The sequence below is a fragment of the Natator depressus genome, chromosome 3 (genome assembly GCF_965152275.1).
Source record: "Natator depressus isolate rNatDep1 chromosome 3, rNatDep2.hap1, whole genome shotgun sequence".
Lineage (NCBI taxonomy): Eukaryota > Metazoa > Chordata > Testudines > Cheloniidae > Natator > Natator depressus.
The window spans coordinates 1,466,852-1,489,046 of record NC_134236.1 but is presented as its reverse complement, the minus strand read 5'-3'; the positions used below and the strand labels follow the sequence as shown (position 1 = coordinate 1,489,046).

General features: G+C 53.1%; 1 protein-coding gene across 1 annotated transcript in view; it reads left to right on the top strand.

The window, feature by feature from the left end:
• The window catches only part of TMEM214 (transmembrane protein 214), a 40,695-nt gene extending 21,947 nt beyond the window's left edge, over positions 1-18,748 (top strand). The window contains exons 7-17 of the mRNA XM_074947286.1: positions 626-707; positions 6,828-6,929; positions 7,893-8,034; positions 9,256-9,347; positions 10,380-10,428; positions 11,953-12,066; positions 12,607-12,724; positions 13,968-14,061; positions 14,322-14,490; positions 15,016-15,167; positions 16,143-18,748. Coding sequence (XP_074803387.1) covers positions 626-707; positions 6,828-6,929; positions 7,893-8,034; positions 9,256-9,347; positions 10,380-10,428; positions 11,953-12,066; positions 12,607-12,724; positions 13,968-14,061; positions 14,322-14,490; positions 15,016-15,167; positions 16,143-16,269 — 1,241 coding nt within the window. The 3' untranslated portion in view covers positions 16,270-18,748. The remainder of the gene's footprint in view (positions 1-625; positions 708-6,827; positions 6,930-7,892; positions 8,035-9,255; positions 9,348-10,379; positions 10,429-11,952; positions 12,067-12,606; positions 12,725-13,967; positions 14,062-14,321; positions 14,491-15,015; positions 15,168-16,142) is intronic.
• Positions 18,749-22,195: the final 3,447 nt, after the last annotated feature.

Below are 22,195 nucleotides of genomic sequence, written 5' to 3'. Positions count from 1 at the left end.
GTATTTGTAGTCTGATCGGTACAAAGCTCTCTGCCATTATCAAGCCCACCAGTCTGTAACAGTTCCTTAACCTGTTGTTTTATTCGGTACTTTTCTTATCTCTTTTTGGATACTGCGTTCCCAACCAGCTGGTGCAGAGCTCCCTCCCAGCCTGTGCTAGGACACCCCATTCCTGTATCCTGGCTTTGACAGGCTGCCAATTTCCTCATGCCAAAGCTGACTTCAGCTTTGCAGCGTGTAGTGGGATACTGGACGTGGGTAAACAGAATTATGGAGAGAGCATAATACCTTCAGTACGCGCACACACACACACACTGTATACATCCTCCGAATACCGTGTGCCTAATGCCCATTAACAAGGTGTGTACTACACCTGACAGACAGAGTTTTGGTTTAGGGTTACATATAAAAACATTTAAAACATTAATCTCCCTGCCTGTCTCTTTCAAGAGCTGTTTGGGTGGAACCAAGAGCTGCTCACACTTTTGGACCCAGATAGCTTCAGGCAGGGGAGTGGCTCCTATAATACCTACCTTTTACACTGATCGCATTGCTGGACAGTCGTTAGGAAACACTTCAGAGTCTCCTCCCTGCACTGTTCTAATAGCTTTCTCCTTTTATGCAGTGTGGCTTGGCATTATGCTTCCAGTGCTGGGGATCAAGTCCCTCTCCCCCTATGCGATTGCCTACCTGGACCGGCTGCTGATGTGAGTTATAGCTGAATTTGATCACTCTCTCTCCGTTAAGGATAAAGCCTGCCCCAGTTGTCATGTACAGCGCTTCCTGGGCCATGGGTAGTCCCGGCCTGCTGACATTAAGAACCTGGAGTGTGCGTATTCAAGTCTGACCAGCCGGATGGGAGCTCCTGCCTTCAGCAGGGGTTGACAGTGTGTCATGCTGGCATAGCATTGCAAATGTGATGCTACCTGACTTGCAGTGAGGTTTGACCCATGACCTCAGCCTCAGTGGGGTGACAGTGTCTAAACGAAGTATCAGTAATAAGTGTATCTTGTTACCTTGGCCTTTAGAGTGTCTGTTTTCTGTAACTCAGTGCTGCCTGCTCTCTGCCTAACGCCAGAATCCTGACAGCACTGGTTAGCCAAGGAGCAGGATTGCGTCTAAGTCTCCCATGGTCTCCTGGAGAATCAGTGGCTGTGTAAACTGGGTTTCTGGCCTGGCTGTGTTCTGCTCCTCCTTCAGTAGCCAGGCGCGCAAGAAGTGAACGCTGTCACTCAGTATCAAGCAACCATGGCTGCGCCCTGTGTCAAAGATCGGGACAGCTGCGTTGTTGAATGCTGATTAGGTCCAGCCCTCACGTTCCTGGCCAGCTGCTAATGCAGCAACCCAGATCTAAAGCAAATGACACAAGTGAGAACCCAGCTTTGGCCAGTTTTCACAGTGAGACAGTAAGCTCACTGGTCCGTGTCTATTGTGGACTGCTCACGGGGTGGGGGAGATGCTGGAAGCCGACAGATTGACTTGTGCAGATGGAGTGCTGTGAAGGAAGCCGGTGTCCGTCCCGCTGGTGCTGCTGGCAGTGCCTAGTTACGGCATTCTGTCTCTCCAGAACGACTGAAAAGTCCCCAGCCGCAGTGTGAGAGAGGGGTGACGCTTCTGTTGTGCGGCTCTGCTACTTTGTGTTTGACAAGCCTGGGGAGAGAATGGAGCAGGCTCCCCCCAGCTGCGCTTGGGCTGGGTGTTGGATGGACATTCCTGTGAAGGAGAGAATATTGAATGGTGTTAAGAATACTGAGTGTTGCATGAATCCATAAACTAGGATTACAGGTTTATGACCTCATTTTGGTGTAATAGGTCCTGTAATTAACAGCCCAACGAAACTGTCACTGACACCTTGAACACTGGCACCAGAAACAGAGAGCCCAGGACTAGACATCTCCGCAGTAGAAGATGAATGCTATATACCAGTGCTAGAAGTCTAAATAATAAGATGGGTGAAGTAGAGTGCCTAGTATTCAATGAGGATATTGATATAATAGGCATCACAGAAACCTGGTGGAATGAGGATAATCAATGGGACACTGTAATACCAGGGTACAAAATATATCGGAAGGACAGAACAGATTGTGCCGGTGGGGGAGTGGCACTATATGTGAAAGAAAGTATAGAATCAAATGAAGTAAAAATCTTAAATGAACTAAATTGTACCACAGAATCTCTATTGATGGTAACTCCATGCTTGAAAAATAAGAATATAGCAGTAGGGCTATATTACAGACCACCTGACCAGGATGGTGTTAGTGACTCTGAAATGCTCAGGGAGATGAGAGAGGCTATTAAAATAAAAAACTCTAATAGTAATAATAATAATAATAATGGGGGATTTCAGTTATCCCCATATTGAGTGGGTCCATGTCATCTCAGGACAGGATGCTGACATAAAGTTTCATGACACCTTAAATGACCGCTTCTTGGAGCAGCTAGTCCTGGAACCCACCAGAGGATTTAGTCCTAAGTAGAGTACAGGATCAGGTCCAAGAGGTGAATATAGCTGGACCGCTTGGTAATAGTGACCATAATATAATTAAATTTAACATCCCTGTGGCGGGGAAAACTCCACAGCAGCCCAGCACTGTGGCATTTAATTTCAGAAAGGGGAACTACACAGAAATGAGGTGGTTAGTTAAACAGAAATTAAAAGGTACAGCACCAAAAGTAAAATCCCTGCAATCTGCATGGAAACTTTCTAAAGACACTATAAGAGAGGCTCAACTTAAATGTATACCCCAATTTAAAAAACATAGTAAAAGAACCAAAAAAGAGCCACCATGGTTAAACAACAAAGTAAAAGAAGCAGTGAGAGGCAAAAAGGCATCCTTTAAAAAGTGGAAGATAAATCATAATGAGGAAAATAGAAAAGAGCGTAAACTCCGACAAATGAAGTGTAAAAATATAATTAGGCCAAAAAAGAATGTGAAGACCAGCTGGCCAACGACTCCAAAAGTAATAGCAACATGTTTTTAAATACACCAGAAGCAGGAAGCCTGGTAAGCCACCCGTGGGGCCACTGGACGATCGAGAGGCTAAGGGAGCACTCAAAGACAATAAGGCCATTGCGGAGAAACTACATGAATTCTTTGCATCGGTCATCACGGCTGAGGATGTGAGGGAGATTCTCAAACCGGAGCCATTCTTTTTAGGTGACAGGTCTGAGGAACTGTCCCAAATTGAGGTGTTGTTAGAGTAGGTTTTGGAACAAATGGATAAACTAAACAGTAATAAGTCTCCAGGACCTGATGGGATTCACCCAAGAGTTCTGAAGGAACTCAAATGTGAAATTGCAGGACTATTAACTGTCAGCTGTGACCTATCATTTAAATCAGCTTCTGTACCAAATGACTGGAGGATAGCTAATGTGATGCCAATTTTTAAAAAGGGCTCCAGAGGTGACCCTGGCAACTACAGGCCAGTAAGCCTCACTTCAGTACCAGGCAAATTGGTTGAAACTATCGTAAAGAACAAAATTGTCAGACACATAGATGAACATAATTTGTTGGGAAATAATCAACATGGTTTTTGTAAAGGAAAATCATGCCTCACCAATCTACTAGAATTCTTTGAGAGGGTCAACAAGCATGCGGACAAAGGAGATCCAGTGGATATAGTGTATTTAGATTTTCAGAAAGCCTTTGACAAGGTCCCTCAACAAAGGCTCTTAAGCAAAGTAAGCAGTCATGGGATAAGAGGGAAGGTCTTCTCATGGATTGGAAAGTGGTTAAAAGATAGAAAACAAAGGGTAGGAATAAATGGTCAGTTTTCAGACTGGAGAGAGGTAAATAGTGGGGTCCCCCAGGGGTCTGTACTGGGCCCAGTCCTATTCAACATTTTCATAAATGATTTGGAAAAAGGGGTAAACAGTGAGGTGGCAAAATTTGCAGATGATACAAAACTACTCAAGATAGTTAAGTCCAAAGCAGACTGCGAAGAGCTACAAAAGGATCCCACAAAAGTGGGTGACTGGGCAGCAAAATAGCAGATGAAATTCGGTATTTTTAAATGCAAAGTAACGCACATTGGAAAACATAATCCCAACTCTACATATAAAATGATGAGGTCTAAATTAGCTGTTACCACTCAAGAAAGAGATCTTGGAGTCATTGTGGATAGTTCTCTGAAAACATCCACTCAATGTGCAGCGGCAGCCAAAAAAGCGAACAGAATGCTGGGAATAATTAAGAAAGGGATAGATAATAAGTCAGAAAATATCATGTTGCCTCTATATAAATCCATGGTACGTCCACATCTTGAATACTGCGTGCAGATGTGGTCGTCCCATTTCAAAAAAGAGATATTGGAATTGGAAAAGGTTCAGAAAAGGGCAACAAAAATGATTAAGGGTCTGGAACAGCTTCCGTATGAGGAGAGATTAATAAGACTGGGACTTTTCAGCGTGGAAAAGAGGCGACTAAGGGGGCAGATGATAGAGGTCTATAAAATCATGAGTGGTGTGGAGAAAGTAAATAAGGAAGTGTGATTTACTCCTCATAATACAAGAACAAGGATCCACCAAATGAAATTAATAGGCAGCAGGTTTAAAGCAGACACAAGAAAGTATTTTTTCACATAAAGCGCTGTCAGCCTCTGGAACTCCTTGCCAGAGGGTGTTGTGAAGGCCAGTACTATAACGGGGTTCAAAAAGGAGCTAGATAGATTCATGGAAGATAGTCCATCAGTGGCTATTAGCCAGGATGGGCAGGGATGGTGTCCCTAGCCTCTGTTTGCCAGGAGCTGGGAATGGGTGACAGGGGATGGATCACTTGGTGATTCCCTGTTCTGTTCATTCCCTCTGGGCCACTGTCAGAGGACAGGATACTGGGCTAGATGGGCCTTTGGTCTGACCCAGTATGGCTGTTCTTATGAATTGGGTTCAAATTTGTCTAATTTTCCTTGCCAAAAAGGTGCAGGGCATGTCCGGCTGAAGGGCCTGGGAAGAGAGGCTGCAGCGTGGCCTGGGGTGGCAAGCTGTGCCGGTACCACAGGGACAGACCTCGGATCCTCTCCGAGACAGCCAGGCTGTGCAGCCGCGCATTAGTGGAACATGGCGGGGTCATTAGTCGGAGACCATGCACTGTCCGTTCCTGAGAGAAGGCCGGGGGTCTAACTGGGGGGCACAGGAGGAGAAGAGGGAAGTGCACTCAGCAGGCTGGAAAGCTCCTTTGCTTTATGAAGGGGGCGAACAGACTTTCTCCCCGGGGTGGGCTCCACAATGGATAGGCTGAATCTAGACTGCAGCTGGAGGAGGGCTGCTCTCGCTCACTAATGCCTCTGGCTGCCTACAGCCTCTAGCTCTTCAATTATCCTCTCCGCTCCTTCAGACACTGGTTTTCTGGTCTCTTTTCCTGCAGACTGGTGGAAATGAGGGTTGTGAGCATGGGCTCATTGCTGCACAGACAGCCACACAAGAGACGTTTTCAGTAGCAGTTTGGAGGGCAGGCAGCATGCGGTCCCCAAGATGTCCTTTCTCCATTCCCTGCATTAGGGCACAGGCTCTAGAGAAGCCATTTGAAGGTGATCTGTGAAGGATAAAGGGGACTGGTTCTTTAGCCACCATAAAGCAACAGAAGAGAATTCCTGAAAAGTTTTTACTTTAAATAAGGGTTTTTTCCCCCTTTGTCTTTTCTCTTGGGAACGTCACATCTGTCATGTGTGAGCCGGATCTTGGGCAGTGTTCCTCCAGACTCTTCAGCCTTCGGTAGCCTGAGTAAATGGTCTGGCCCTTCTGTCAGGGTTCACTGTATGCTATGTCCATTGCCACTCTCCTGCCAGGTATCTAGTTGTCCATAGTCTCCCAGAAAGAGTAGGTAAGGCCTATGTCCCTAATGTTAGAAACAAGCACAAACACCTTTCTTGCCTTCCCAATCCAGCCCGACATTATAAAGGAGCAAACAAGTGTGCAAGCCCCTTGTTTCCTTTGCGTGTTGTCTGAAAAGAAGAAAGGGGGTGAGTGAGTGTGTGTGTGAGTTGTGTGTGAGAGAGAGAGAGAGAGAGAGAGCCTTTCATCAGAGGCTGTTCTGGTATACTGCTGAGTGTGCAGAAACGAAAGGCGGTGTGTACTGCACAAGAAAACAAGCTGGGCAGTGCTGGGAGAGTGGGAGTGAAAAGTACAGCATCAGCGCCACCCTGACAGAATTCCTGGGGGCTGATTACTCCCGGCTCAGTTCTCCGTGGCTCATGGCCTCAGGGTTGTAGTCTCCAGATGCACGGGGCGCTGGAAGGTGCAGCCTTGAATGCTGCTTCCGAGTTGGGCCTGTAGAGTGGCTGGCGAGGGGCTTGGGTCTTTGCTTAGGACAAAGTGCTGCAGAATACGCAGGGCCACTCTCCACCGGTTCCACAGCCAGTGATGTGCCACGGCAAAACTGGGCCTGACATAGACGCGGCGGGATAGTGAAACCCACGTGCTGCACTCCCACCACAGCTGTGTTCTCATAATGAACTGGCATCTTCCCTGCGTTTGAGGCCTGAAACGTGGTGAATGTTCAGACCAGCTGCTGCTGTTTCGGAAGCAATCCCTCGTAAGAGTATTAGCAAGCGGGGAAAATTCTGCTAACAGCAAAGCAGCCTCCCACTGCCAAGGGTCCAGAAGGAGATTCTTTATGGGCTGATTTGTTTGATGTTCCCACTTTGAAATTAGGCAGCTTGGATTTAATCTAGGGTATAATCCTGGAGCTTTAGGGCTAGTGATGGGAGGGTGGGGGGAGAAGCATGCACAGGCCTTGGAAACAGCTCACCAAGGGATTCCCATCTGTCTGCCTGCCTGCCTGCAGTGACGTGTCAGGACAGAAGTTACAGGAGTCATTTTTTTGTTGCAGGATGCACGCAAACCTGACCAAAGGGTTTGGCATGATTGGACCGAAGGACTTTTTCCCACTCTTGGACTTTGCCTTTATGCCCAACAACTCCTTATCACCCAGGTATGGCTGACTTGCCCATGGTCTTGATACAGGAAAGGTGACTTGCAACCCTTGGGGCTTTATTTCAAGCAAGTGAAGAAATGGGTAGTGAGAAAAGCAGCTTGGCTGGGCAGGTGCCTGCAGTGTGAGAGATGTCATACCAGGCAGATGGCGCTAGCTGGGGACCTGTTGTGGGCTCAGGAGAGTGACTGCTGGTATCTTCGTTTACTTGACTTTTGTTGGTTCAGTTGAAACTAGACTGAGTTATTTTCTGTAACTAATGAGGCTTGCATGTATGTATTGTAGACACGCTCTGAATGAATGAAAGGGAGCCTGGTTCACTGTTGGTTTGAAGACCAGATCATTCCTCAGACAGTGAGCTAGGGAGTGTGTGTCGTTCTGGAAGCAGTTGTTCATAGCTCCCATTGCACCTGTTGTCGGGAAGGCTGCGTCACAGTGGCTGGTTGCACAATTGCCATTCCTCAGTCTCTGGGGCGGGGAGGGAGTGTCTGAGGGCCTGAGTCTAGCGAGCCTTGGGAGGAAGGGCATGACCAGGACCATGAGAGCTGAGCAGATTGAGGAGGCTGGAACTGAAAAACAAGAGAATGACGGGGGAAGGGCAGATACACTGGCAAAGGGGAGCCCATCCTAATGATATGTTCCTGAAAGTGCAGCTGCTCGCCACCCTTCCATTCCCGCCCCATGGTGCTGAGCAGGGCATGTGCTCCCACATTCACACCAACTGGGATCGCCCAGTGCAGCACTCGGTGCATCCTGGGTGCTGTCTGAATGGGAGGAGAGAACAATCGTGCTTCGCCAGCAGCCCCGCTGGAGAGCCATCTCCTAGCACCTGCTCTGGCTCCCAGGAGTGCGTGCTGCCTTGCCACCCGTTCTGTGTTCCCCGAAGCAGCTGTCCCCGCCTCCGTGAAGCCGAGTGCATAGGGCTGGAACGAATGCAGAGTGTTCATGTGATCTGTTCTTCAGCCTGCAGGAGCAGTTACGCCAGTTGTACCCCAGACTGAAAGTGCTGGCGTTTGGCGCTAAACCTGAGACCACGCTGCACACCTACTTCCCCTCCTTCCTGTCCAGAGCCACTCCAAACTGTCCTGCCGACATGAGGAACGAGGTGAGCGCCTGGAGAGTCGGCAGGGCGGTGGGGTTCGTCTTTGTTCTTGGCACAGTTGAGCTGGGCCAGCGAGGGGGGCCTTGACTGAGCATGAGGTTTCTGTGCGGAGTTAGCACTGTTCCACCATCCCCAGGGAGAGGCGGATGGGAACCAAGTGAGGCAAGGTTGGCACGCCTCGGGCCGGGATGACCCGTGGGTGAGTTCTTCAAGCCCAGTTCCAGCCAATCCAGAGAGCTGCCTTAACAAAGAGTGGGGGGGTGGGACTTGTGCGCCTCTTGCTGCCTTAGGGTGGATAAAGAAAGTCTGACAGCTGGCCTTCTGCTTAGCTCTCATGTTAAACGTTCAAGTCTTGTCCACTGTGTCGCTCCTGGAAGACTTGTCAGGATGACTGGAGAACCGCTAGGACTGACAGCAGAGACCTAGCAAAGGAAACCTGATTGAGATGGGAATTCTCCAGGTGCTCTAAGCTGGTTTTTAACACCTGTTCATTCTCAGCAGCTGGGCGAAAAGCTCTTGGTGCAGAGACCCATCACCCTCACCCATCAGATAAGGGCTGAGAAAGCTCCCGCTCACACTGCAGGCCCCCAGTGAAGTGAGGAGGGTCTGACTTGTTTGTGCAGATATCTCTAAGGAAAGACTGGGCAGAAAAAGGGATTTTTTAATAAAACACCTTTCAGGGTTTCTCTATCCATTACAACAAAGCAAAAAAAGGCTGAGCCCCAGATTTCGTGCGTTGAGGGAAGTGCAGGTGTGAGGGGTCCAGTGCCTGGATACCATGGTGATTAGTACATTGTAAGTAGGTAGCTAGAGAGATGGGAGAACTAGATTAGAGAAAAGAGTTGAGAAATAACCTGAACTGCATAGTGGTGCTGGGTGGTCCAAGATGGCGCACTGAACCAGGGCTGGTTCTATCAAATGGGGAAGCCAAATACTGCCACAGGATCAGAAACGCCGTCTCGTTCGCGGGGAGGCGAGTGGGCCTGGTTTTCGGAGCTGCTGTGAGCTTCAGGGAGAGCTGGGGCTGCTCAGCCCTTCTGGAAATCAGGTCCCTTGCATGTAGGTCCCAAACTCTGTCAACAAGCTTTTGGCCTGGCAAGCTGCGGGTGTAGTGCGGTGGTAGCAGAACTTACAGACTGAACTGAGCCTCCCCGAGGGAGGACTGGAGACACGCTGAAGTTGTAGCAAGCAGCCATCCAGCCCTTCTGCTTTCCTCCTGCATAGCTCCTGATCTGCCTGAATGAGTGCCTGAGCATGGATGCCCTGAGCTTCAGCGTCTGGCGACAGCTTTACACTAAACACCTCTCCCAGTCCAGGTAGGTGTGTGCACACGGCCGGCTGGGCTTGGGGCCAATGCACTTGAGCAGAAACAGTCAGCAGGAGGCAGATGATCCACTTCCTCTTACCTGGGCTTGGCTCAGGGTCTGTTCTGGAGGCCTACACAGGGGGCACAGCTGATGTCCTAACGGGGGGAGAGGAAGGTACCCACCCTGTGATGGCAGCGAGCCCAGGAGGAGCTGACAACAAGCCTGATGAGTTTAACAAGAAATGATTCCTCTGGAGAGCGGCAGTTCAACTGATAGCCCAGCGTGTCTGCTTGCGTACAAGCCTAGGGCTGGAGCGTTGGGGTAACTGTCAGATTCCCCCAGAACCACACTGGGCTGACTGTTGGGAAGTTGAGCCATTCTGATGAAATTCCTGAAATCGAGAGCAACTGTCTGAGCAGAGCTTTGGGCTTGGTGCACAGCCAGCTTGGCTAACGTGCTTTCCCTGCGTGGCTGCGTCCTGCACAGCTGCAGCAAAGGCCAGAGCTGTGCTTCACAGAGTTATCTGGGGAGATTCCCTTATCTCCAGGCAGGGGCCACTGGTGTTAGTGGGGCCAGTTGTTAATGTTCCTTTGAGTCCCAGCAATGTGCCCCTCACTCCTTACTGCAGCATGAACTCTGTGAGGCTGGGGCAGTGGCACGGAGCTGAGTATTGCTGCCTTCAGGGTGGTCCAGGCCTTCTCTTCCCCGTGACTGGTGACCCTTTGCAGTAATGGGCCTCCATAAGCACATCCAGGCAGCATGGAAACTCCATGGAGCCCACTAAGACATATTCTCTGGCCTGCCTGGCAGGCTGGGATATACAGCACAGCCCTGACATCTTCTGCGTGAGGGCTGGGGAGGGACCATGCGAGGAAGAACAGCTGGAGCAAAAGCAGCCTGTGGGAAGAGAGGGGCGAGATGTCCATAATCACTAAATTCTGTGGCCGGACATCTTCCTGCTCCAGACAGCTTTCAAAACGCTAGTCTGCTGGCAACACCCTTCCACAGAGAGACTGAGACGTGTTTCCTTTGGCTCCACAGCTTGCTCCTGAACCATCTGTTGGAGTCTTGGGACAGCACCACCAAAAAGGTAGGTGGTATGCTGGGGGCGGGCTGGAGGGCAGGGACAATGGGGCAGCAGTCCCTTTCCATGGGGCGGTATGTGCTGGAGGGAAGAATGCGGCACTGAACTGGCACTTAGGAGTTGGGGTTCAAACCCAGCTCTGCCGTCGACTCCCTGTGTGATCTGGCCAGTTGCTTAATCTTGCCTGTGTTTCAGTTCTGCCTTGCAGCGAGCTGGGCAGAATCGCTGCAGTTTTATCATTTTGACACAGTAGCGATGTTTGTTTTAAGCATTGTTTTTATTGTTAAATGCTCACAGATGTGGGAGATGCTGGGGGGTCAGACAATAATTCTTTAATGATAGTTAATGTCGAGATTCAAAGAGTTAAATCTTAATAACCATTAAAACCCATTGCCAGCATTTCATGTCAAAATATACCTAGAAATACCTTTAAATGAAACTCTGAGATCTCAGCCCCTGTTTTTCTTACTTTGCTTATCTGTAAATGTCACTTGTCGATGGAAACGTGTTCCTGGCAGTTTGTGTACATTGAAATCAATGGTTACTGGTAAAAATTGAATCCTGCCACGCCTACTTTGAGGGCACTTTCCAAGTGGGGCTAACGCAATCTCACTGCCTCTCGGGGGCTGTTGTGCTCAGTCACTGTGGGGAGGGAGCTTTCTAACATACTGGTATAGACCGAGATGGTTCATATCTTCTCCTCTCCTTCAAAGTGCTGTATAACTCTGCGTTCCCTGCCTATGTCTCAGACCTTGTCTCGTACTTTGTCCTTCGCAGTGCCGATGCTGCGGGTCTCGGTGCCTGGTTTCCTTTCCCTCCCTCCGCTGTCCCACGCTGCTCTCCAGTGCGTGGAGCCCAGCCCAGGCCAATGTGCGTCTGTAGTCAAGTCCCACTTTCTTTCCAAGGCCTCCCAGAAGGGAGTTTATAATTATGTGGCCAGAGTGAATGCCTTTGTGGGCTTTCCAGTGCATCCCATCTTCCATGTCTGCCATTTGGATCGCAGCTCTTGGACTTCAAACTAGATTGAATTTCTACATGTACCACTAGACTGGAGAACAGACGAGAGACCGCTCCCCCCGGTTTCCTGGGAGGAAGGGAATGGACTACATGGGATCTAGCTGGCCTCCCCCCTTGCTGGTATCCGTGGGGTTTGTGCAAGTTGGGCTGCCTGAACTTTGCCCAATATGGGCGCTGCACTGGCAGCGGTGAGTCTGTTTGCGCTGACTGTGGGACAGAACCGAGAGCAGCTGCGGTCACCACCCCCAGCTGACGGGACACAACCAGTGTACGGACCCCCTCGCACAGTGTCAGTGGCAGTCCTTGCGGGGTGGAAGTGTGATAGAGAGTGAGGCTTGATTAACTGGACTGGGGGCAGCATGGGAGCAGGCTCTGGGTGGGCTGCCACTCTGCACCGGACAGGGCAGTGTGGCTGCCCGGTAGGCCATGCTTTGGGCCCTCAGAGGTTCTGCCCGAGCGGGATGTTCTGTTGCATCTCTGTGTTGTGGAACTCAGTGTCTTTCTTTCTTCAAGGTGCGAAAATCTCTCCAGGAAACCGTTCGTTCGTTCAAAGTGACTAACGAAGAACTTGCTGTGAAAGGACCAAACAGCCTCCAGGATCTAGCAGCCTGCCATGCCGCCTGCAAGGTGATTGGCTTTCACATGCAGGGCGGTTTGGGCTAGGGAGGCCAGAAGAGGCTTGACAACTAACCCCACACACCTAGCACCCGTTTGGCATTGATAGGAGTGGGACTTCCCCACGCTGCCCTGGGAGTCCTCAGGCTGTTTGTTTTCCTGCTTTTCTCTTCTGGCGTCTGTAGGAGTTGCTCGGTTTCAGATGCAGCTTGGGAGTGGTGCTCAGAGGGACTGGCAGGGCACTGCTGGCTCTTTCTCCTTGCTTCCAGCTGCAAAGAAGAGCTTGGCAGCTTGTGTAAAACAACTGGAAACACTGCAGCCGCATGCTGAGAAGAGGACTGTGTGGCTAACCGCAAGCTTGGCGAGTGGGGAACCATCTGCACTGTGCGCAGGGCAGCAGGAAGAGTGAAAGGAACACAACGGATGGGAGGGGGAAGTAAAAAAGAACAACAAAATTGGGGACCCAAAGTTTCAGTTGTAGGAGCCTATGGTTAAGCAGTTCGGACATGGCTGCATTTAGCATCATCAGTTACTTTTTGTTCTCTTTCCAAGAACCTGCTGCATAAGATGAAAGGCCGTGGCTTCCCCTGGGTTCGACTGCTGCTTGTGGTTCTGGTGTTCGCTGCCGGCTTCCTGGTGCATGACATCAGGACACAGGGGTCTTTTCAAGGTAAGCCCTTCCCCCACTGAAACCGTATCGGCTCCTTGGAGGAGAGTGTGAATTTGTAAATGTCCGTTGTTTATGTGATTCCCCAGCAGGTTCTCCTTCTTGTGCATCCCAGAGTCCATGCTAGTGACTACCTTGTTTCCTCCAGGGCCGTGTGGCTCCCTGCTGGGAATCCGTGGGCTTTGTTACCTGTGTTGCGTGGATGCTTTCATCCCTTCTGCAGCCAGCAAGGGGAGCATGTCCCATGCAGGCCACACAGGCTCTCACGAGGGGCATGTCTCTGTTCACCCTTCACGCATCAATAAGGCCACGCTTTAGTCACGGGGATTTTTAGTAAAAGTCATGGACAGGTCACGGGCAATAAATAAAAATTCAGGGCCTGTGACCTGTCCATGATTTTTACTATAAATACCCCTGACTGAATCTCTGCTTCTGGGCCCCGCTGCTCTAGGGGGGCCCTGCTCCTGTGGTGGGGGCTGAATGCCCCCAGTGGCTCACTGCTCTGAGGCCCCAGGAGATGGCTCTCCCGACAGCCTCCAGGGCCGTTGTTCCGGCCACCCCCGAGATCACTGCAGCTCAGGCAGTCCCCAGGGCTGTCCCCGGGACCGATGCTCAGTTGCTCCAGGCTGCTGCTCCGGCCACTGCAGCTGCGGAAGTCACGGAGGTTGCGGGAAGTCATGGAATCCGTGACCTCTGTGACACAATCACAGCCTTACTCGTCAGACAGCAGCGTTCCCAGACCACCTCCCAACCTGAGCAGTAAGATCTTCGTGTTGCCTCTGCACAGTCCCGTGGCTGTGGCACCGCTGAGCTTTGCGAGCCTTCTGCAGAATAATGCCTGCTCAGAGGCCAGGTCATCGAGCAACGCCAGCAGCCTCCGTTCCTTCCCCTGTGTGGCTAGGTCCACGCGGCCCTTGTGAAACCGTGCTAAATACTGGGGCTGTCGTCTCTCCCAGGACCACCTGTACCCACTCAGTAGCTATTTCTCTCTGCGGCTGCTCTCCACGCTGGGTTCCCTGTGTGTCTAGGACTTCCTGCCGATGACAGTTGCCCCTGCCCTGCTCTAACCCTACTGTAACAAACTTTCCCTGAAAGCCTTTGCTTCCCGCTAGCTGCACAAACTGCAGCCACAGGAGGGAGAGCTTGCAGAGCATGCTGTGTTTGAGCGCTGCCAGGTGCTGTGGCTTAGGAAATCAGGCCAACCCTTGTCTAAATTCCTCTCCGAAAGTCCTCTGTTCTTTTCCAGCTTCTTCTGCTCACATCCTTCGCTCCTCGGGCATCTTGTCGGTCTCCCAGCAAGCCTGGAATAAAGTGTCCCATTACTCCCTGGAAGGATACAGGTCAGTGACAGTTTTTAATTAAGCAAAGGGGCCAAATGAGCATGAATGCATGTGGGGTTACTAGTGCACTGAAGACCACAGTCATTAGGAAATCCCCTTGTCTTGGAAAGCCACTCGCGAATGGTCCCCAAGGTTCCTAATACAACCTTACAGCCCCCCCTCCGTTTGCCTGGTCTCGAAAGGCAGGTTTCACTGTGGTTCCGTTTCCCCAGTTGCCTTTGCTGTTCAGATACTGATGCTAGCTGCCTTCTGTCTTCCAGCTGGTTGGAGAGGAACGTCCCTGTTTATTATTCCCAAGTGCTGACGGTGTTGGGACCAAACCTGAAACTGGTTTGGACAAAGACCAACGAGACTGCAGTTTACGTCTCTGGGAAATGTTCCTCTCAGATCTCATGGGTCAGAGACAACCTGCCCTGGTTCGCTGAGTGGGTAAGGAAGAACTTGCATTAGCTGCCTGCTCACCAGCTCGGGAGGCAGAAACCTGCTGCAGAGAACTGCCTGTGCTGGTTAGTGACGCCAGCTCCCGCGCGTCTCAGAGCACGTGTGACAGGAGCGTACGACAGCTCAGGCTGTTGAACAAGCTGTCTCTGGCAGTAGTGCTGAGGGTAGGCACCTGTCTTTCAGGGGTGTGTGAAGGATACCCCATTGTGCCAGGATGTGGGGATCTGAACTAGCCCCAGGAGGCTGGGCCTGTCGCAGTGTGAGTACCAGTGCGGGCGGGGCTCTGCCTACTGCCGCTAGGCCTCCGGCTGGAAAGATTTAGCGAGGTGGGGTTTAGTGAAGAGCTTTGTCTTCCCAGACAAGAGAGAGCCCTGCAGCCCACGGTTTGCTCTCGCTGACCGGGTGTTGATGGCTGCAGCCCGCCTGGAATTGGTCTGACGCGAGCCAGGTGGATAGATTGGCGGAGCACGTTGCCCCTGCTAAGCAAACTGCTTTCTGCCCCTTCGCTCTCAGCTCCAGGCCTGGCTTCCGGACTTCATGCTGCACTTTGCTGAATGCATCAAGGAGCTGTTACTCTTCCTCCTGCAGAGCTGCCTGCTGCCAGCGCTGGAATCCATAGGGGCAGCCCTCGAGCGGGGATGGGAGCTCTGTGTGGACGCTTGCAAGTGAGCAGCGCTGGCCGCTTGATCGGCTTTTGTTCTTGTTCCTTTCGTCTTGTTTGTGAGCTTTGGGGTCAAAAAGTGGGGAGGCTCCACTGTCCCAAGGGTCAGGCCCATCTGCCCTTGGTTAGGAAGAACAGGAGCAGTTTGTGAGTAATTCCCTGGGTCCACGTACGAGTCTGTAAAAGGGGAATGTTCGAACTAGAGCCAGGGGAGTGATAAGTGGGCACTGAGGTAGTGCCTGGAGCCCCCTTGTGCGGGGGGCACGTGGTAAGACACGGTCCCGGCCCCACCGAGTCGGAACAGAGCGGAGGAAGGGGCAGTGTTAGTGATCGCCGTTCCCAGGGGTGGAGCCAGACTTGGATTAAGGCACATGCCTGAGCTCACACGTGGAGTCAGTGACAGAACTGAGGCTTGATCCAAGATCTCCCAGTCCAGGGCCTTGGCCACAAACCTGTCCGTCCTTCCTCCAGAATCCCCTGGCTTTTTGCCCTCTGGCTAAAATACTGCCCAGCCCAGAAACTTCTCTTTGTCATGGACTCCGCTGCTGGGCACTGGGAGTGCACACCCTCAGGCACATGAATTCGGGTGTGCTGTGAAATGCCCCAGAAGTTGCAGCTGTCCAGAGCAAGGCAGGTGATTCTGTGTGTTTGATTCTTTAGGGTTTTGTGCTGGAGCTCATCTCCACAGGAGCCGAGCTATTTATTTTCTTACTGCCCTCGGTGAGTGGCCAGGCACAGACTAGCAAGCAGAGGTGTTGGCGTTTGCCTGGTGGGGTCAAGGGAATGCTGGAGAAGTCCTGTTGACTTTGTGCATGGGTGTCTGTGCATGAACTGGGGAGCAGACTTTCCCTGCATTAGATTTCGGTTGTCCCCTTTAGTGGCTTGCGTGGGTGTGAGACAGCTGCATTTGCTGCGGCTGGTCTGCTTAGCAGCTGTCTGTAAGCTGTTAGCCTATAACCTGGTGTCCTTACTCTTCTAGTGGAGAAGTGTCATGGGATTGCATGAGAAAACATCTGACAAGCTTTACCTATTCCTCCTGGATATACCTGCAAAACACAACGCTAGCCGTCAAGAACTGGGCCTTGGCCATGATTTCTGGACACTAGAGCCTGGCTCTCTGGAGCCGTGGGGACGACGTTCGCGTCACTAATCTCCTCTTGTATAGTAACAAAGGACAGTGTGTTTTCAGTGTCGCCTGCATTGAGGGGTTGGAGCAGGTGTCTGCGCTGGCTGAGAGGCGGGGGTAGCTGGGGAGGTTTTCCCTGGGGTGACATGTCCAAGCTTTATGCACCCTGTGATTTAGTTTTGGTTATTCATGTCCAGCTCCCCCACCCCGGCCCATAACTCTGGCAAGTGAGCGGCTGACTGTGCCTCTCCACCTGGGCCCGGCCCTGTAACGGGCCCTGTGCTTTGCTGTCTTAGCAGTGACGTTATCGGGAAGAGCAGCCCCTTCCAGGGTGGGGGCTCAGGTGTGCACCTGGCAGCACACAGACATCTCTGCCTGCCTGCCTGCCCGCCCAGGCTAGCCTCGCGCCTCCCCCCTCCCACGTGGACTCAGCCCTCCCCGCTCAGCTCATGTGGCTTTGGACCAGCCACTGGGATGTTACTGTCCCAGATGAGTTGTCAGACAGATGCATTCCGTTTAATTTAGTGCATGGACCGTCTGTTCCTCTTCGAAGGCGTTGGTGTCTGGTGTGGAGGTGCAGTGGTAGCAGCCCACGAGCTCACTTCCCGATTGACTCCCCCGGCCCCAACCGCTGTCACTTAATCTGCTGAATCTCGCCATGCAGCCTCAGGTCACCTGCTTTGCTCTGATCCATTGCCCTGCCCAGGGGGCAGCCGCTCAGAGCCCATCTCGGGCAGGGCGAACCTGCATTGACAACGTGTCGGTAGTTCCTAGCAGCCCCCCAGACTCTAACAGCTATGGGGATGTGCTGGCAGCTTTCCAAGGAGCTGCAATGTGGAACCGAGCAACTCTACCCTCCGCTGAAGGTGGCAGCGTGGGCCTTGGGGACTACAGTCCCCAGCAGGCATCGCTCTGCTTTGGCCATTGGGATCAGGAGGGAGTGCTACATGCTGGGCCCTGACTCCCCAAGCCACACCCACTGCCAGAGGACCTCTCCAGTGACCCAAAGGGGGAGAGGAGAGAAGGGCCAAACCCAGCTCCCCTGGGATGCCTTACTGAGGGTGCTCCAGTCCTCGGCTGGCGGCTGAGCCCGTGCTGGAGCTGGCTGCGGGGCAGGCTCAGTAATATCTGGCTTTGGCAGCCAGGCCCTGAAGCCATGGGGAAGGTATTTTCCATCGGAGCAGAACAGATTCAGGCTCCAGTTCAGGAGGGAGGTGAGAGGGGGTGTTTCGTTCATTGCCTGTAGGGCAGCCTGTCTCTCCGTATCAGACTGGACCTTCCCCTCTTGTCAGCGTCTTAACCCCCCCCCAGGAGGGGCCGGAGGCGTGGCGGTCGCCGGCGCAGCTGTCCTGGCACTGGAGGAGGAGAGGAGGCCCAGAGCCTGTGGCAGGAGGAGGAGCTGTTCTCTCCCCAGCCAGCTGGACGGGTCTCTGCGGGAAGGCTGCTCTCCTGCCCAGGATAAGATCTAACCAGAGCCAGACTCTACCCCAGCTTGCGCAGGCAGGAGCCGAGTGTGAATAGTGTCACCGGGCCGCTGGGCGGAGAGGTCTGGAGCGGGTCTCATTCCGCTGGCAGAGCGAGGTGCTTCTGCGCTCCCCACACCCATCTCCTGCCCCCAGCCCTGCCTGGGGCTGGGGGATTCTCAGTCCTAGTCTGCAGCAGTGACCATCCTCCTCTCGACTAGCTCCAGGTTCAAGGGAACAGCCTGCTCTTTAGTCTCCTGTTCTCTGGGCCCAGCGACGGGCCCTCTGTGAAATGAGCTGCTTGGGTCTCAGCCAGCCTGTCCTTGGGGGCCAGTCTCTGTCACCACCCTTCCCCCCCTCCCCCACCAGAAGCAGCAGCTAGCCCCCTGGCTGGCAGTCTCAGCAGCCGAGGCCCTGGCTGCTCCCTTAGACACTGGAGATGGGGCGAGGCTGTTGCTGCAGGGTAGATGGCGGCGAGGCTCTTGGCTATCAGCCTAGATGAGAGAAGAGTCAGAGCAGGGTGACTAATGGGCGTGGAGATGCTCAGGCACATCTGTAAAAGCCATATTAACCGAGCTGAGCCCTGGTGGGGAGCAGTGGAGGCTGCTTGGTGAACCCACTGCCTAGTCTGAGCCATATTGTCCCCCAAAGGATCAGCTAGCTCAGTGCAGTCCTGCTGCTTTGGTAGTCTAGGAAAGCCTGTCTCCTTCCCTGCCTCCTTGCCCTCTGCAGCCTGCTAGGGAGTTTTCCCAACAGCCCAAACCCTCCATCGCTGGAGACACAGGGCGTGCTGGGTGCCAGTGTGAGGACTCGCTGGGGAGACAGGCGTGGCAGGGGCCTCACTTCTCCATGCTTGTATGTCTTGTTGAGGTGTGCTCTCCTTGGGGAGCACTGGGCATCGTCGTCTGCCCACGGCTGGGGTGTGCCTTGCCATGCATGAGTCTCCCCTGTGTCCAAGATCCCCTCTTGCCACCTGTGACGGGACCAGAAGGAGAATCACACAGCTGCCTGTGTTCCTGTCTGTTAACAGAATTCCAAAGGTTGCAGGACCCAAATAATTTAAATTGTATATGACTCTTCTCAAATGAAATAAAGGAAACTCTATTTGATCTACGCCCCTGCACTGCCCTTCATTTAGAAAACTGCCCTTGGCAGTGGTGGAGGGGGAACAGCTCTGGGACCTGGCCAGTGGGGACTGGAATCACTGGGGCAGGCCTATCCCTCCCCTGGCCATACAGGAGTGCTTGCAAAGAGGGCTCCTTCCCATTGTCCTGTGGATCAAAGACCTGTGGCCAGAGCTCCCTGTGGTGCCAAGTGGGGAGAAGCCAAAGCTCAAAGGAAGAGTTTAATTGGCCTCAGCTTTCTTGCTGCTCTTGACTCGTGGTTGCCCTCTGGCAACCCCAGCTTTACTCTCCTCTGCATTTGCCACCCACCCTGCTCAGCAGAGCCCCTCGGAGACAGTCAGCACTATGCTGCCTTGCTCCACTCAGCACGCACTTCTCTCGTGAACTGCTTTACTTCTCTCTCAGCCCCATCCCTCCTCCAGCGTTCAAGGGCTAGGATCTTGCAAACAAAAGCAGTTGGCCTTGTCCTGGGACCAGTTCTGCACTTTTACCCTTTGCACAGCCTGACCCTGAGCCCGTCTGCCCACCTGCTTCCAATCTAGGGCCAAAAGCAATAATCAGATCTCCTCCTTCAGCTGGTCTGTGCAGGGGTCAGGCTGGATCCACTCCCCCAAATGTCCAATTAGCCAGATGGATTGTTTTTTTCATTTTTCTTGGAAGCATCAGGGATTGGTCACAGCTGGAGCTGGGACACCTGGCAGGATGGTACAAAGAACCCTCTGAGGTGCTGGGCTGGTGTGTTTTGCTCACATGCTCAGGGTCTAACTGATGGCCAGATTTGGGGTTGGAAAGGAATTTTCCCTCAGGGCAGGTTGGCAGGGACCTGGGTGGGGGATTGTCTGCCTTGGCAGTGGGGGACAGAGGTTACCTGCTGGGATCATTGGGGTACATCCCACCTAATCAAGACCCTGCCACTGCAGGGGCCCAGGTACTGATGGCACCTTGGTCTCTCCTGGACTCTGCCTATGGCTCACGGTGCTGAGGACTGGAATGCTTTAGTCTAGCCCAAGTCCTCTGCTCCACATGGTCGCTGGGTGGGGTTTAATGGCCTCTGATCTACAGGTGGTCAGGGAAGATGATCAGACGGTCCCTTCTGGCTGTAACCGATACGAAATCTGTGGAACCTCTTGGCCTCTGTCCCCTTGGCCCTCCCCTGGCATGCATGGCCCTGTGCTCAGAGAACGACTGAGCTGTTACCAACCCTGACTCAGCAGCCCTGACTGTCCATGGCTCTTGGCCATCCCCTGGCCCTGAAGCTACACTCCTGCATCCCCCACCCCACCCCAGAAAAGCCATCCCTTGATTTCCACCCCCCCCATCTCTACTATCCCCCTTTCTCTCCAGCACCCTCATTGGCCATCTTAACACTGCACAGACTTGCCTGCTGCCCCCTCTAGACCAGGAGCCCTGTCCACCCAGTACAGGTGGGGTGGCCTCCTGCTGTGAGCGCTGCTCTCCTGGTTCCCTCCCACCTTGCTGACCCCTGCTTCAGTGTCTCCCTGGTGGCCCCCCTCGGTCTCCCTTCCCCATTCCCTGCCTGAGCTTGTCCTCTCCCAAGGTTCCTACTGCCCCTGGGCATGAGGAGTTTTAACCTGTCCAGTCTCACTGTGTCCTACTGCTGTACTCTCAAGGGGGCTGGTCTTCAACTCCATTGGCACCCCCCATGACTACTTGTCCCATGGCAGTGCCCAGAGGTGCCATTCGTGGTCAGTTGGGCTGGGTGCTGCATGGCCCCATGGGGTGACGCCACCCTAACCTCACAGAGCTTGCAGCCTCCTTCTGGGAAGGGCACCGGTGAGTGAGTAAAGCCGGAGGGAAGGGAAGGTAGAAAGTCAGTGCTCTCTGTGTCTTGCTTTTGTCATACCCTGGGTTAAAATGCCACAGTGGCCACTGGCCTCATTAGGAGTCTGGGGGGAAGAGGCTGTGCCCCCCTAGCCCCTGCTGGGTCATACCTGGCCGGAGCCATTTCCCTGCCTCAAGGAGCATATCTACAGGGAGCAGGGCTGGTTTCTAGGAGCGAGGACAGGCTCATGTTCTCCTGCCTTGGCTGTGAGCCGTTGGCACAGCCCTGCAGCATCGGTGAGTCCCAGGGCCTGGTTGGCAGCCTGCGGGCTGGGGATGAAGCCAAGGGAGAGCGAAGGCCTAGGACGGCATAGAAATGTGCAGCAGGTTCCATGCAGCCCTCGGCGCAGCCTCCGGTGGGGCCCACGCTGAGCTCTCCACACATGGTCCCTGCATGGCGGTGTCATGGATCTCCTGTACAGGTCCTGTTTGGATAGAAGGCCGGGTGAACCGCCGAGGCGAGGCCAGGCCAGGGGCACGGTGCCGGCCATCACAAACAGGAACTGGCCCCTGCCTCGAGGGACAGGATGGCTTGGAAGCGCAGCTGATGGGAGCCAATGCTGGAGCAGGGCAGGAAGAGAATCGATGACTCCTGCCTTGGTGGGTTTATGGGGAAAGGGAAGAGGTAATGGGGGGGATACAGAAAGGGGCAGGTTATTCACACGCCCCTGGGGCCGCCAGCCCCTGGGCCGGCTGGCTGGAGACAGGAGAGAAGGAAATGAGGGGCCAAGGGCGCATAGCTCAGAGCTGCCAGGAGAGCGCCGAGGGGTGGGGTGGCTGCAGCTCACCAGCTGGAGCCAGCATCTCCCCTGCTGGGGCAGGCCCTACACGCTGCACTGCGGCCAGCACCCCGAGGGGTAGGGGCTAAGGGCGGCAGCGCTGGCAGGAAGGTCATGGGGGCGGTTTGCTAAGGTGCATTTCAGGAGGGCTCTAGCCAGGGTGCTGGGGGGCTTGGAGTGGTTCCATCAGACATGGGGGGCATAGTCTGGTTCAGAGTAGCAGCTGGGTTAGTCTGTATTCGCAAAAAGAAAAGGAGGACTTGTGGCACCTTAGAGACTAACACATTTATTAGAGCATAAGCTTTCGTAAGCTACAGCTCACTCCATCGGATGCATTCAGTGGAAAAATGAAGAGATTTATAGACATAGAGAACATGAAACAATGGGTGTTACCATCCAGACTGTAAGGAGAGTGATCAGGTAAGGTGAGCTATTGCCAGCAGGAGAGCAGGTGGGGGGGACCTTTTGTAGTGATAATCAAGGTGGGCCATTTCCAGTGTTAAGGGGCTTATTTCTTCACCAGCTTACTTCCCTGGTCCCTCTCACATGAACAGAGAGCTCCAAAGTCCAAAGGTGCTAACAATTCAATGTTTATTGGGGTGAACTTCCAGCAAGCATGATTCCAGTTTCCTTCCTTAGTGTCCCCCTTCCCAGCTCTGACACCACAGAGCCTTACACCTGTGTCCCTGTTCCCATTC